The sequence below is a fragment of the Centropristis striata genome, chromosome 12, assembly GCF_030273125.1.
Source record: "Centropristis striata isolate RG_2023a ecotype Rhode Island chromosome 12, C.striata_1.0, whole genome shotgun sequence".
Lineage (NCBI taxonomy): Eukaryota > Metazoa > Chordata > Actinopteri > Perciformes > Serranidae > Centropristis > Centropristis striata.
The window spans coordinates 29693314-29706062 of NC_081528.1; the positions used below are offsets into that span (position 1 = coordinate 29693314).

Below are 12749 nucleotides of genomic sequence, written 5' to 3' on the forward strand. Positions count from 1 at the left end.
GTAGAGCTGTAGTAAACATTACAGGGGGGAGATTTTGGGGTTAAGCAACATTCAATGCACTGAATGGCTATTGGGCAGAATATACTCATTTTTGTAATTTAAAACAAAGGTACATAAATGATCATCTGTCATAAATTCTTCATCCTGTAAACAGCCATAGCATTGTTCTTAAAGGTGGAGTCAGCGATTCTGAAGAAAGATTGATGATATTTAAACTCAACACTCCAACAAATACATCACTCCCGTGACCCTTCAATGCTCCTTTTTTTTTTTTTTTTTTTTTTAAATCATTCCTCTTGCTTCCACTGACTTTCTCTTTGTATATCTATGGCCTTTCCCCTGTCCTGTGAATGAGCAAGACATTCAGTCCTGGGTAAAACGGAGAACATGTGGATCTGATTGAGGGTGTTGGATTATAAATAAATTAAAATAAAATGAAAATTATATTAATTTAATTTAATGTTTTAAAGCTTTAATGCATTGACTGCAACAATGCCTATTTATCAAATTCATATTATTTTTATACTTCCTTCATTGGCTTTGCTTTCTGCGCCACCTAGAATACAATCAGGTGTGTTACTAACAGGCATGTTAACTGTGGAGATGCCTTGCTCAATATTATAAGAATGTACCTTTGTCTAAAAATATATTATCTCAGTTTCACATGTACAATCCGAGTCCAAAAAAGTTGGGACATGGTCTTAAATGTAAAAACAGAACAATAATAATTTGCTAATCCTTTTTAATGTATATTCAGTTAAAAACTGACGACAACAGATTGATAAACCTTTGTTTTTTGTATAATAAATATAATCTCCTTAATTTAGAATCTGATGAATTCTGTTTTTATTCACATTTTACACAGCACATTAAAATCTTTGTAACTGGGCTTGTATGAAATGGCCTAAAATTATCACTTTAAACATGCTGCTGAACCAAATTATCTGAACTGTGCATGGATATTATGCAATTTGATAGGATCTCGTTTCAACAGGTCAGGTAGTGGGGCAGGTATGGTATTGCATGTTGTGGTGCCAGGTTGGGAGGGCTACTTGAAAATGAGACCTGAGCAGGACCCTGTCACGTAGCTTTACAGAGCCAGAGCTGTGTCACACTGGGTTTCTTTTAGACCTATACTGCCAAACCTGTTAGGGACAGTATCCCAAAAGTACACAAAACAAGCAATCCTGTCTTAGAGTCATCCAAAAAAAACTGTGACCATGTCTAGAAAAAGAAATGACTAAAACTGGACAACCCACCCACACTAGTTCATTCAGTCCCAGACAGCACAATGGAGAGTTATTCACACAAGGATGATTCCGAGTTGGTATACAAAATACTAAGCTGGCTGGAGATAATACATACGTCATTCAGTCATACATATCTCATCGTGTTATCACTGGTATTTCTGAGAAGACAAGACGGTTGAGACAGACAATGTCAAACTGTATATCATGTACAACACACATAATTCTACACTCCTTAACCTCTTTCTGAACCCTGACTGTTAAAAAATCTGCCAGAATGGGTTCATATTTCAGAGTTAGGGGTGGAATGAAGATAAGGATAAAGGTGGGCAGTCTAGCTGCACACACACATGCACTTACACTATTGGGCTGAATGACACAGACTCGTGTATGCAGTGTTATCTCAGGACATTGCGCAATTGATTTTTGTCCGTGACTCGTGTTTACTTATAGCCCTACCTGTGCCTACAATAGCACTACTGTAACATTATGCAATTTATCATATCCTTTCCCCCCCATTTTTACCTATCTGTTTGTAAAGGGTTAAAAAGCACAAGTATATACATTTACAGCTGGGACAGCTTTTCCCTACTCTACTCACTTCCATTGGGCTTATGCCCCAGTGGTACTATTGACATGAAAAATTGTCAACAAAAAGCCTGAACAAAGTGTTCCGTATTTAAATGTAAATACGTACTGAAAGAATCGATGTTCATTCCTGTCAGCAAGATATAAAACACCTCGTGGTTTAAAGAAGGGGTGAGAGGGACCCATTAAAAGCCAAGTCTTCGAGCCAGTGTGCATGAGTGTGTGGAGCAATCATTTACTCAGTGATCAAATGTATCTTCTGTGCATCCTCTATGGTTACCGTTTGTCAGTGTGTACAATATCAGTTTCACCTGTTGCTAGACATGGCAAAGGGGTTATGTTACGCAATAGTTTGTGCTAGCTGACGATAGACAAAACTACTGGTGACTCTTACTGCTCTGCTCCCATGAAGACACTGAATCACACATGCTGACAGAGCCAGGTAGACACCACATGATGTCATTATAATTAAGTCATCTCCAGAAAATTCCATGTGTCACTGCCACACCTTGACAGTTAGGTCATTCAATGTGTTAAATCACACAATTCTGTTCAAATGTTTTCATTTTCTTGTGTTAAACTAAAAATACACAGCATTCTCTCTGTACAAAAATACAGTTATTGTAATCTGCAGAAATATCTTCATATTTGTTCAAATGTTTGAGAAAAAAAAGTAATAAACCATAGGAGTCATTTGTTGACATGTTGCACTTTGTCAGAACTGTGTTGCTTAAGGTTTACTGCACTAAACAAGTCTTCAGAGTTGGAGAGCCAGTTACTTCCTCATATGTTGACACTTACTTTGACCTAAATCATGATTCCTTCAGGGTAACATTTCAAGCTCTACTGACAGCTGCTGCACAGCTTTAGGGGGTGAAAGTAATTACAGGTATGTTTGCTTTATAGCTTCACTTAAAACATGAGGAAGAAAATGTAACCATCTGCGCAGTTAGGGACAAGTCTTTTGAACCCAAACAGATTATGAAAGGTGCAACAAGATGAACCTGTGGGATACTCACAAATTTCTTTTTCCCATCTCCATCCTCAGAGTTCTTCTTTGCTTTCTTGTCCTTCTTGGGACCAGCAGCCGAGGCAGAGTTCCCCGTGTGTGGATCCATATTTATTACTTAATCCGTTTCCTTGGATTGGGTGTCAAAATAAACCCGTGTGGCGTTAATCTCCCCGCACTCAAAGGGGAAACGCAAAGCAAATGTTTCCTCCGGCGGCAACTTTGCGAGAAAGCCAACTATTAATTCCCTTGGGCCTAAGCTAGTGCTCTGGCTAACTTAGCCACAATTAGCACAATTGCTAATGATTTGGTAGAGAGCCAACTACAGTGAACGAGCCCCTCGAGAAGCCGTCTGTTTCTATCACTGAAGGAGGGAAATTCAAAGCACAGCCCCAAGTCCTCGGGACGAAAAGTACAAAAGCAACCTGTTGCGTTTCAAAAAAACAAATGAGGGTTTAGTCTACAAGTATTCACATGTGACACAAACCGAAGCTTTAAACAATGTGAATTTTAAGTCCGGAAAGTATGCTGTATTAACTGAGCTAACTATTAGCCTTAGCTAGGCTAGCTCTAGGTAAAGTCTCCGTGGAAAAAAAACTCCGCTTCCACTTCCACGAGTTGTTTTGGCGACTACAACACGGACGACGAGTTGGTATTACGGTTTACTTAGCCCGACTGTGTCTGATAAATTAGTTTCCATGTCTGCTACAAGTTTAGTTAAACTTTGTAACCCCTTAATGACAAGGGGGAAGCGACTAAAGTCTGTAGCGGTAGAGGAGTCTTCCTGTTCTTCTGACAGTCGGTCAGAGCTGGTTGGGGAGGAGCCTGCGCTCTGCTGCTACACCTGAGAGGATTTAGCTGTCAGTTGTGTCATGGCACAGAGCTGTGGGACCAGGGTCAACAGACGGAGCTCCGTGAAAAAGTTAACACAGGGATCTCCGTTAAAATGAGGACGACTCTCACCAGTTGTTGTCCTGGCGGCGCATCAGCACATTGATGAAGTTGGTGTAGGCTACTTCACTGAGCCTTGCACTTTTTAGTGTGGTATGCCTACCAACATGTTTGAACGCACTTGTGGTACGTCGCTTTGCATAAAAAGTGTCAGCTAAATAAATGTAGTGCAATGAAATGTAGCCACACTGCTGAGTAATACTATATAAGTTGTCCAATTTGTGTTTCCATGACAGTGGTGTTCATGATTTGTGTTTAGAATTACACAGGAAGTGGTGTAACAATGTACTGTGTCATAATTGTGTCACGTTCTAGAGAATCTAAAAGGCGCACAGAAGAAGAAGAAAAAACACACAGTCAGTGCAGAAGTCAAAGCAGTGCAGTAGAATAACCCACCAGCAGCGGGCAGCAGAGGTCAGGTATTCTGAGGCTATTGGTACATGACAACTACTGGTGTGTACTTTTGTGTAATTATCAGGTGAACAAGTTATCACAAATGTTGAGTTCAGCAGTAACTTCTTGCATCGATGTACTGAAATGTAACTAATAGCTCATACTGCAAGTCGCCAAGTTGTTGTTTTGTCGGTTCAGCACTAAATCAGTTGAAGTGAGACATGGTTTATGTTGGTGATTTGAAGAATCTCCCTTTTTCCACCCTGTCATTTAATTATTGCATGTAGTGTAAAATCTCTATAAGAGAGAACGTGTTGCTTATAGTTAAAGATCACTCTGTGGTCCTTTCTACACCCCTTGCCACTGTTTCTGTTGTAACCTTACCATATTACAAGAAACACCTTTCTGTGACACACATGTATCTGGCTTTGACTCTGAGCTTTAGCTGTAACCAGGAAACCTAATTTTAAACATATAAGGTTGTCCCTATTATTACACATGCAATTAGGAATTAGGAATGTATTATTTGAATGAAATATATTATATTATATATGACGAGAAAGAGCCTGTTAATGTCGGCATGTGTGCCATTTTGAACTATAATCATACTATGCAAAACATATAATCGGACTTGGGACGCCACCTGGTGGTGAGAGGCGCTGCAACGTTGTCACCAGAGTTAATACAGCATGTCCAACAAAGTTAATGTACCACCAGGAAGTAATTGTGATGTTTTTGTCTCTAAAACGATTTCCTTGCATTCAGAAATACAATTTGCACTGGGCGGTGGTTAGAGTTGTGGGGGGGAAAGCATTAGAATACACAAGGCAATTGCAGCAAATGATTGAATCAGGAAGGCTCACATTGTTCTCAATATGCTGACTAAACTGACCCAATTCTTAGCGGATTGTCTTCCCAAAACAGCATGTAGTTTGTTGGTCATTATATATTTAGCACTGCAGGCAGATATGGCTTTCTTTTGCTTGCAATGTATTAATTCAGCCCGTCTGAGATTCCGAAATAATGTGGTTTACGCACCGCAGAAAAATGTTTTTATACAAGATATAATGTCCAACACTTGGCATATAGTGTTTCTTCTCTTCTTACCTCTCAGACGTACACAAACCTGTGCGCACACACGACCTCTCTCTCTCTCTCTCTCTCTCTCTCTCTCTCACACACACACACACACACACACACACACAGGATTACAGAGATAGGCTCATCTGTCTCGGTATGTGAGAGATGTTTTCCAACAACAAGATTGGAGGATTTGCGCATCACCGGTGGCACTAAAACCGACAACAGTTTGGTTTATCGCACAGGTCTCGTCATAAACTTCAACTTTAAGTCTTCATTCTCCGGGATACTGGCGCTATAACTTGTGGGGGAGAGGTTAATTAAAAGTGAGAGTGCACGATAAGGCCAGCAGCCCTATGGCACTCGTTAAAAACGCCTTTACGGACATAATAAATGATTAACAGTTTGCCCTTGACGTTAGCAGCTGCAGCATCACTTTCATTCATTAAGGTGGATATAGACGAAGAGACTGCCACTTCAAAGTACATTTGAATATATTTATGTGATGATAAAGGCCTACAGTCTGTAGTTTAATCAGCATTTTACAATGGACAAAAAGATGGAAATTGTGTGTTGATTGCTTAAATTCACAAGACAAGACAATTAAGTTACAGTCATACAAAATATTTTATATACAGTCTACAGTAGACTTTCTCTGTTACCATAACTCACGTTTCCATTAAATAAAAATAAAAAACAGATTAATCTTGTCAGAGCTAGTGTGAAAGACTGTAAATTTGGACCCAAATTGCAGACGCCAGGTCAAATTTGTAAGCAGCTAGATGAATGAGTACAAGCTAGGGAGTATACTGTAAAGGAATACATAATTTGTTTCCAAAGTGCAGTGCGGGTAGCACGAGGGAGGTTGCAGGGGATGATGGATGGTTTCACATTTTCTTCATTCATTACCAGAAAATATGTGAGTCACTAATTTGAACAGGAGTTATACTGTTATCTGTCCACCTGCAGTGCACCATTCATCTTCTATAATGGCCCCCCATGGTCTGAAGAGGAAATTTTTGGGATGTCACAGCGGGGCTTGAAATGGAAAACGTGGGCACCATTTGGTCTAATCGAGGCCCTGACTAATCATGTTAGGTACTGTGGGGGATTCCAGGTTATTTAGACCTTCCAATGAGTCCTCGACCACTGATAAAGGCAACAACTTAGTTAGTCCAGTACAGCAGCAGTTCAGGGGTGACCAATTAGTCCTTAAACCCCCCACAGGAGTCTCACTAGAGTACCAGAGTCACGGAGATTTGTCCTGGGGGGTCCAACCTACTTGTAAGAGGTCCTGGCCTCTCTCAGCGACCTGTCATATGGCATGGAGGCGAAGAAAGAGTTCCGGAGCTGGCAGTTGATGAAGAACACAATGAGCAGCACCAACAGGAAGAGCAGTAGGCACATGACTATGTAGGTAATCAGGTCCGGTTTGTGGAGCTCTCCCTCCCGGAGCCCCCCTCCCCCTCTCCCCGTGGTGGGTCTCAGAAGAGCTGCCACGCTCACCGAACCGCCGTGGGAGGCGTTTAGGGAGGAGGGGGCGTGCGTGGAGGAGTGGGCCATTAGCACCAGATCGAAGTCTGGAGAGTCCGTGGAGTTGAGGAGGATCTGTCTCAGCATGGCACCCCGCGTGCGCACCGGCTGCGCCTGTCGGCTGGAGGGTGAAAAGAACACGGAGAAGGTTATGTAGCCTACTGACCCCGTGCTTGTTCAGTCTGGATGTCCTATCTCTGATGCACAATTGGAGGAGAATCAGCTGCGTTTCCTGTGTGACACATTTGGGGACAGTCGTTTAGGGGGAACAAAATCAGTCATTTCATTGCATACAAAATACCTTAATGTCTGACAAGGTCACTGATAAACATCCAGAGACACAGAAATATACAATGTATTTACACATCAGGTCAAAGTGATGCATATAAGTGAGCCTAATAAAACACCATAAAGTAGACTGGAGTTACGGTTAAGTCCAAATGATAGATTCCTCGAAATACCACAGAACCTTGTGAGGGTTTTACTTACTTTAATTTGCGCTGCGAAGAGTTCCGCAGGTGAGCTGGAAAAGACAAAATCCCGGCTCCGCATTCCTCAGCGTCTCTGGCTGTGTCCGCTCCAGTCCCACTGAGGACGCGCAGTGGATAAGCGGTGGGTCGATAGCTTCAAATCTGCGCCCACAGACCATATGTCGCCAAGTTGGATATTAGCACAGCGCCTGCCCTCACATTAAACAGAACTAATCACATCCACGTGTCAGCGAAGATCAGGCTCCTCGGAGAAAGAGCACATCACCGATTCCACTTGTTGGCGTTTAAATCCAAATCGTCCTGCCACTACAGATACAGCAGCGTTATCCAGATGACTCTAGGGTCTGTCAGAGGTGGTGAAGTTCAACGACAGTCGTTGATGCGCATACATGTCCTCTTGCGCGTCTTGGTGCGCAGTACAACAAGATATCCTTTGCTTGTGCGTACATGGCGCAGAGGAAGGGCACGCCAGATCCCCCGGTTTTCCAACCCTTCGCTTGTTCTTTTATCCAGTAAAGGAGTCGATACGTGTCGGGTAGTTGCTGCCGACGGTCTGCCCTCACGGGATTATCGATCCAAGGTGACTAAAATGAGACGAAAGGAGGGATTAATGAAGGACAAAACACAGCAGCACACCGGGTCGTGAGCAGCTTTCCATCTTCGCCCTGGGTTTTGTAGTGTATGACAAAGCGAAAGAAAGAGTGGAAGGAATAGAGAGAGAGAGAGAGAGAGAGAGAGAGAGAGAGAGAGAGAATTGCAGACCAGGATAGGGAGAGGAGGGCAGGCACGTCACCGGACAGGGGTGTGTGTTACTGTAAAGAGAGTTACAAAACAAAGTCTCAAATATCTATCCATCCATCTATCTATCTATCTATCTATCTATCTATCTATCTATCTATCTATCTATCTATCTATCTATCTATCTATCTATCTATCTATCTATCTGTCTGTCTGTCTGTCTGTCTGTCTGTCTGTCCACATTTTATTTCTAAAGTGATGAGAGAAAGTTGAGCCAGTCTGTTTCTGGGTCAGTGTGGGGAATGTCTCACACTGGGGTGATGAGAGAACAGAAAAAGGGTGTGATATTGGTGAGTGTGTGTTAGAACTCATAGGGGGTGATTACATTTTAGAAAAGGTCTACCAGATAGTCTTTTGTCTGATTCTTAGCACTTGACTCATCTGCAGTCCATTAAATAGCTACAAAAACTGCTCTTCATCTGCATATCACACAACCTCATCTATGTGTTTAGAACATTAATGTGTGTGTGCGCTGTAAAACATATTTGACATTGGTGCGAGACAGTAAAAATGAGGTGTTAAAGGTGGAGATGGGAAGCCAGCTTGCTTTTACATGATGCTACAGACATGAGCATGCATACAAAGGGCCAGACCCTAAAAGCTCTGCCGAACTGTTTCATATTCATCTGCACCTGTTCTGTCACAATAGAATGGCTGGCAGGCATGGCGAGCAAGGGCACAGGGACACACACACACACACACTGCTGCAGAAATACTCTTAAGCATTCCCCAAACTTTGATGCAACATGCATATATCCGCAAACAGACAATAAAAAGTTTGAGGCAAACTAGTCTACAAATCACAGACAAATACCTAGCGGTGTCCTGGTGTCCCACATCAACTGTTTCCAACAATAAAGAGGATTACAGTGGACCAGGGTTTGGTGCAATGTGCACGTCACATGGGAAATCTAAATACAGCCTGAAGCCTTGTTTATACACGTGGAGGGACAGCAATAATTGTGACGGCTAAGGAGATTATTGTTTATTATTGCTTTTTGAATGTAGAACTGGTTCCCTGCTTTGCTACGGGCTTGCTGCTATCCTCATCCCCATCACACACACACACACACACACACACACACACACACACACATATATATATATAAAGCAAAGGCAAATCCAAAGACCTGCTCAGGAAATCTGACCCATTTTGTCAAAATCTGTGTGAGTGCCTTCAAGTGATTATTTATAAAAGTCCACTGCAATGTTAGTCACAGACCTAACTAAAACATCACAATCAGTTGGTGTGTGTGTGTGTGTGTGTGTGTGTGTGTGTGTGTGTGTGTGTGTATGTGTGTGAAAAGTGGAACAGAGGGAAGGGTTGTGATATATCATGACATATATGTCGATTAATGCTTTGCTCTGTGACTAATTGTGAGAGTTATTACTAGGCTTGGCTCATTAGCTGTAACCCATGACAATGGAATTTTGATTAGGAACAGTGAATTGTGATTCTCCACCACTCTCGACTTCATTAAGGGTCTCAACCACCCTGGAGCAGCTCTCACCTTCCTCAACACTGTCAAACATCATGTCACACAAAACAGTGACCTCTGTACGTCTACCATGAGCGGATTAGAACACAATGGCCCTCTGCACACAGACATGCAAAAGCCCCCACCACCTTTCCTACACAGGAACAAGACACACAGACAGTTGTTTAGCCTATTTTTGTTGTTGTTGTGTGTCTCTTTGTAGTTGTTACCTATCTCTCTGTGGTTTTATGTCTCATTCTGGTCATTTTGAGTATCTTTGTAGTTGTTTTTTATCACTATAATTATTTTAATCTTTTGGTAGTCATTTTTGTCTGTGGTTGTTCTGCCCCTTTTTGTGGTAATTTTGTTGTCTCTCTTTGTGGTTGTTTTGTGTCTCATTGTGGTCATATTGTGTCTCTTTGTAGTGGTCTGTTTATCTTTGTAATTTAGACATTTTAAGTTTTTATGTAGGTGCTTTGTGCCTCATTGTAGTCATATTGTCTCATTGTAGTAGTTTTGTGTATCCTTATAATCATTGTAAGTATCTTTCTCGTTGTTTTGTGTATCTTTGTAGTTGAATCGTATCTCATAGTTGTTTTGTGTCTTTTTGTAATTGTTTTGATCTTTTTGTCTTAATTTTGTCTCTTTTTGTAGTTTGTGTGTGTATCTTTGGAGACATTTTAAGTGTTTATGTAGTTGCTTTGTTTGTCATTGTGGTTGTTTGTATCTTTATACTCATCTGAAGTCTCCTTGTAGTTGATTTGTGTATCTTTGTAGTCATATTGTGTGTATTTTTAAATGTGTTGCACCCTTTTATAGTTGTTGTGAGTCTCTTCGTGGTCTCTTTGTGTCTCATTGCAGCTGTTTTGCATCTCTTTCTAGTTGTTTTGGTATCTTTGTAGTCATTTTATGTTTCTCTGTGGTCCTTTTGCATCTATGTGTCTCTGTTTGAGTGACAATTTCTAGGTGAAAGCCGGTGGGGTGGGGTGGGGGTGGGGGTGCGGGGCTGTTCAGTAACCCATTCATGCCCTCCACGTCTTTGTGTCATTCCTGCACCTACACAGATAAGAACACAACATACACTCTGTACATCACTGGCTATCTCTAATTCCCTAATGTCTCCCCCCCACCCCCCACCCCATTTCTCTGTTGTGTGTGCGGTCCATTTCTCTCACTCCTCTTCATGCCTTCTTTTCTTACTCCTAATTTTTTCTCTCTCTATGCCCCTTTCTCCATCTCGTTCTATTTCTTAATCCTTTTAATCCATAAAAAGGGGGGAAAAAAGACAACTCATCCATGAAGCACTGGGAGCTCAAAATGTAGATAAACAAGAAAACTAAAAGTTGTGGGATTTCTTTTTCTGAGTTTTAATATTATTTTACAGGATGAAAAAAAGCGATGGAGAACTGCTTAAAAGAAGCTTAATGTTCCTGCTGATGAGACATAACCAAAGCAAATGGCAGACCATGCAAGTCAACAGGGATTATGTATGTGTAGCCTACACACACCAATCACTCTCGCATTCTCTCATGTACACACACGCACAAAATAAAACACATAATGATACACACTCCTCTGCTCTGTCAGCTAACTGGAGAATTGGGTCTGCTCAAGGGTTGTTATTTTATTACACATATTCTTCATTATTTCCGTGAGGGACCGGATCAACATTTTGAAAATCTTCCCTAAAAGCCTTCTGCCACTGTTTTACACCATTAAGTTTCAGTCACCTCAAATTATGCCATGTCAAGTGAGGGTGAAGAACAGAGCACAAACCAAAGCTATGGTAATTTGCACTCACAGCAGTGCTTTCCTCAGCCATTACTGCTAATCCTTTTGAGACAAAACTGCTCTCATCTACTGAGTTTTGTTTATTTTTGCTTCATGAAAGAGTAATATTGTTTTGTTGCTTTCCTCAGCAGGAGCTCCACAGTGCAGTGGAGTCATTCGTCGCACTGGCAGGAGTCCAACAGCCACCCAAATATACTGTCTATAGAGTCGATCCATCTCTGCTTTTCACTGCTTCAGTGGCAGGCTGGCTCATGAAAAACTACCAAACTACCAACGCTCCAAAAATCATTAATGATGGATATATATATATAAATAAATAAGGCCATTTCCTCATGCTTGCTAAGACAGACACACACAAAAAGGCACACACATAGACATACAGTTACTCTCAAGACAAAAACACACAAAAAGCCAGAGACAGATTATGAACAAACACACTCACAGCAGAAATTTGACTTGTATAAACCAGAAGCAGCCAGGCACACACACTGCCACACACTGAGCCTGACAGAAAGAGACAAAACACATGCAGTCACACTTAAACACACACAATACACAAGCTAACACACGCCTCAGTTAGTAGAAAGCACACACGCACTCATATCACACAACACAGACAATATGATCACTAATGGCTACACAAGCAGCTAGGACTCCTTTATCTTTTGTGTCAATACAATTCCATTTTCTGTCTGACCGATTTCCAACAAACAAAAAATGTGACACACAAACATCTCCCCTCGCTCATTTTCTGTAATTGTGTTCATTTTCTTCTAACCATCTCCTCTTTAACCTCCGTGGAAAAATCAGCCGGCAAAATAGGATTTCTCCCTGCCAGCACATCAAACGCCCCCATTGGCAGAAATCAGACGCTCTACAATTAGTCACTTGATTATCTCGCCAGAGCACCAAATGCTTCTCCTCATCTCAGGGAGGAATTAAAGGCGAGGCGTTTACTTTCTCTCGCAGTAAAAATGACAAATGGATACTCAAAATGATCAGGAGCTGTCTAGGTAGCACTGAAAAACACACGTAGAAATGAAATTTGAAATGATACATAAGTAAATATGTATGGCATTCATTCAAATCATATGTTTTGAGACCAAATATACAGGACAATTAAGACATACAATTTTTATAAAATATATTGAGACTTTTTTTTAGTAAAAATGACCATCATCTTACAGTTAAATGCATGTTTTGACACATTTAACAACCAATATTCTTATTTACACTCTATTTTATTGCACTATAGGATTAAATACACATTTTTACTTCAATATGTACACAGCACAGCCTCTGATCTCAGTGCAGGTCAAGTGGCCTCTCAGCTCGATAGCAAACAAAGCAGACTCAGCCAGTACAGGCCACAAGGATATTTCAGAGTGTG

The 12749-nt window shown here is 41.3% G+C and overlaps 2 protein-coding genes across 3 annotated transcripts in view; both read right to left on the minus strand.

Annotated features, from left to right (window-relative positions):
• Window positions 1–3962, minus strand: part of LOC131981438 (protein diaphanous homolog 1) — an 81504-nt gene extending 77542 nt beyond the window's left edge. The window contains exon 1 of the mRNA XM_059345708.1: window positions 2855–3962. Coding sequence (XP_059201691.1) covers window positions 2855–2953 — 99 coding nt within the window. The 5' untranslated portion in view covers window positions 2954–3962. The remainder of the gene's footprint in view (window positions 1–2854) is intronic.
• A 1789-nt stretch (window positions 3963–5751) lies between these two features.
• Window positions 5752–7962, minus strand: LOC131981864 (small integral membrane protein 32-like). 2 transcript variants are annotated; one of them, XM_059346366.1, is made up of 2 exons: window positions 7291–7962; window positions 5752–6922 (listed from the first exon to the last, which is right to left on the minus strand). In XM_059346366.1, the coding sequence occupies exon 2, from the start codon at window positions 6886–6888 to the stop codon at window positions 6547–6549; it is 342 nt and encodes a 113-aa protein (XP_059202349.1). In that variant the 5' UTR covers window positions 6889–6922; window positions 7291–7962; the 3' UTR covers window positions 5752–6546. The 2 variants fall into 2 exon arrangements, with proteins under 2 accessions (XP_059202349.1, XP_059202348.1); XM_059346365.1 differs by having other exon boundaries at window positions 5752–7033.
• Between the last annotated feature and the right edge of the window lie 4787 nt (window positions 7963–12749).

Bases quoted from the DNA above. Each gene is read 5' to 3' on its own strand.
- LOC131981864 (XM_059346366.1), bottom strand. From the start codon at position 6,888: ATGCTGAGACAGATCCTCCTCAACTCCACGGACTCTCCAGACTTCGAT.